This window comes from Poecilia latipinna, unplaced genomic scaffold (genome assembly GCF_001443285.1).
Source record: "Poecilia latipinna isolate Pla-1442-1.1 unplaced genomic scaffold, P_latipinna-1.0 Scaffold208, whole genome shotgun sequence".
Lineage (NCBI taxonomy): Eukaryota > Metazoa > Chordata > Actinopteri > Cyprinodontiformes > Poeciliidae > Poecilia > Poecilia latipinna.
In genome coordinates, this window is record NW_015112824.1 from 27998 (window position 1) to 30140 (window position 2143).

The following is a 2143-nucleotide window of genomic DNA, read 5'->3' on the forward strand; positions in this document are numbered from 1 at the left end:
TCCTGTTATTAAGACAATCTAATTGTGCCAAATACCTCGGGTATCGGATTGGTTTGGACAAAAATATTAAACCGTTTTGATAAAAATGGATAGATTGAAGTTGAACCATTGGTCCTTGGGTGCAATCCAGTGGATCACAGATTCAGGTTTGGGATCATGTGTCCCTCTAGACGAGGCCACAAGTCAGACTCAGAACTCAGTGGAGATAATATTGTAGGTCCTTTCACACATCAACACACTCAAGCAGCAGATTCCTTGTTGGTACGAGTGAAGGTACAGAAAGAGGTGAAGGGGTGGATGGACACAAATTACTCGCTCTCCTACAATGACAGTAGCAAAAAAAAAACAACAACAACAAAAAACTACAAAATATGTCTAGAACATCCAGGTCCTCTGCAGATGTCATCCAGGTGAAAACTGCAACTATTTGGTGATTATTAAACTTAGAGAATACACAAGAGAGAGCAGGCATCGATGTGTGTGATGTAATTAATTTGTGATGTGTGTATAAGCATGATTGACAGTGCTAAGACCCTCCTCCTGGCTCTGATTGGTCGTTTCTGACCCATAGCGGTGTGTTTCTGCAAATTACCATCAGCCTGCTAATCCAGAATATTCCATGAATGAGAGTGGGTGGGAGCTCCTGCCAGCCTTCCTGTTGCCTGCTGAAAGTCTTGTTCTCCCACAGCCAGAATGAACTGCAGATATCTCGGTTCTCCCTCTGACTTCATTATTAAACAACTCGCTGATATTTAAAACAGCTGACTTAGTGGGTTCTTCACTTTGAAACCATTTCCACGCCAAGGACTGTTTTTTTTTTTTTTTGTTTTTTGCAGTTCTCGGTTAGATACGGTGTGTTCACAGACATTATGAAACTTTTAGATTTTCTGGGAATCCCTCCGATGTCAAAATGTGTCTAATGATGAGAATATGTATGAAAGTGTGTTTCTGCATGGTGAAATGACCCTTGACTCCAGCTGTACTCCGTTTGAATGGATGATCCTCACCACTATCATAGCAAACTGCATTGTCCTGGCTCTGGAACAGCACCTTCCTGACGGAGACAAGACGCCTTTGTCCGAAAGACTGGTAAAACAACAATGACACACGCTTGTGACACACACACACGTCTTGTGCACACACGTGTGCAGTGATGGGATTATACTCAAAGCTCAGCAAACACACGAACATACAGAATAGATGCAGGTATATTCAAAAGGTTGCCAGAGCAGAAAAACGCACGAGAAAGCATCGACAAACAATGATGATTATATATGAATTAGATGGGAAATATTACTACTGCAAACGTTTTACAGAAGATCTGAAGTTAGTTTTTGCTTGCTTTGTTGACATATTGCAGCTTACGTATAAAAATGTTAAAACAAAATGTTTTCTTTTTTTGAGATGCAGCCATTTAACGTTCAAAGGCTATCATTTTTCCCTTCTTGGTCCTAATCAAAACTAGGCCTGTTACGATCAAATTTACCGGACAATAAATTATCCCAACAGTTATTGCAATAAATGATAATATTGTTGTTTTGAGTTCATTTTTAATGCAAGTTTTCTCTCTCTCAAAGACCAATAAACTTTAATTTTGTACAGAACACTTCACACTGCATTTTTCATATCCAAAATAAAACGCCACAACCGGAAACGATAGGAAAAAAATGGAATAAGACAACCACAGCAGTGAATAAAATGGATTACAAAAACCAATATTAATCAGAATGGAAATGATCAAGCTTATTTAATAAAACCAATCTATATGTCCGAACAAAATCAAACAGCTCTCGTCTTCCTCACCTTTACATCCACACTGCATACGTTATTTCATCCTCCTTTCCCTTCATCCTCCCATCATGCTCTCCTGCAGGAAGAGACGGAGCCCTACTTCATAACCATCTTCTGTTTCGAGTCTGGAATCAAGATCCTGGCTTTGGGATTTGCGTTACATAAGGGCTCCTATCTGAGGAACGGCTGGAACGTCATGGACTTCGTGGTCGTCCTCACCGGGTGAGTCTGGAGCAAAACCTCTGAAGTTTTACTTTACATGAATTGTTCAGTGATTATTTAAATATATATATATATATATATATATATATATATATATATATATATATATTTCTCTTACTTTTTTTATATA

The 2143-nt window shown here is 38.8% G+C and overlaps 1 protein-coding gene across 18 annotated transcripts in view; it reads left to right on the forward strand.

The window, feature by feature from the left end:
- The first annotated feature begins 605 nt into the window (after positions 1 to 605).
- Positions 606 to 2143, forward strand: part of cacna1ab (calcium channel, voltage-dependent, P/Q type, alpha 1A subunit, b) — a 105501-nt gene continuing 103963 nt past the window's right edge. For 10 of the 18 annotated variants that reach the window (XM_015031431.1, XM_015031441.1, XM_015031440.1 and 7 more), the window contains exons 1-2: positions 613 to 1089; positions 1874 to 2013. In XM_015031431.1, coding sequence (XP_014886917.1) covers positions 931 to 1089; positions 1874 to 2013 — 299 coding nt within the window. In that variant the 5' untranslated portion in view covers positions 613 to 930. Of the gene's footprint in view, positions 1090 to 1873; positions 2014 to 2143 lie in introns of all 18 variants that reach the window. The other 8 variants (XM_015031439.1, XM_015031446.1, XM_015031447.1 and 5 more) reach the window with 4 other exon arrangements.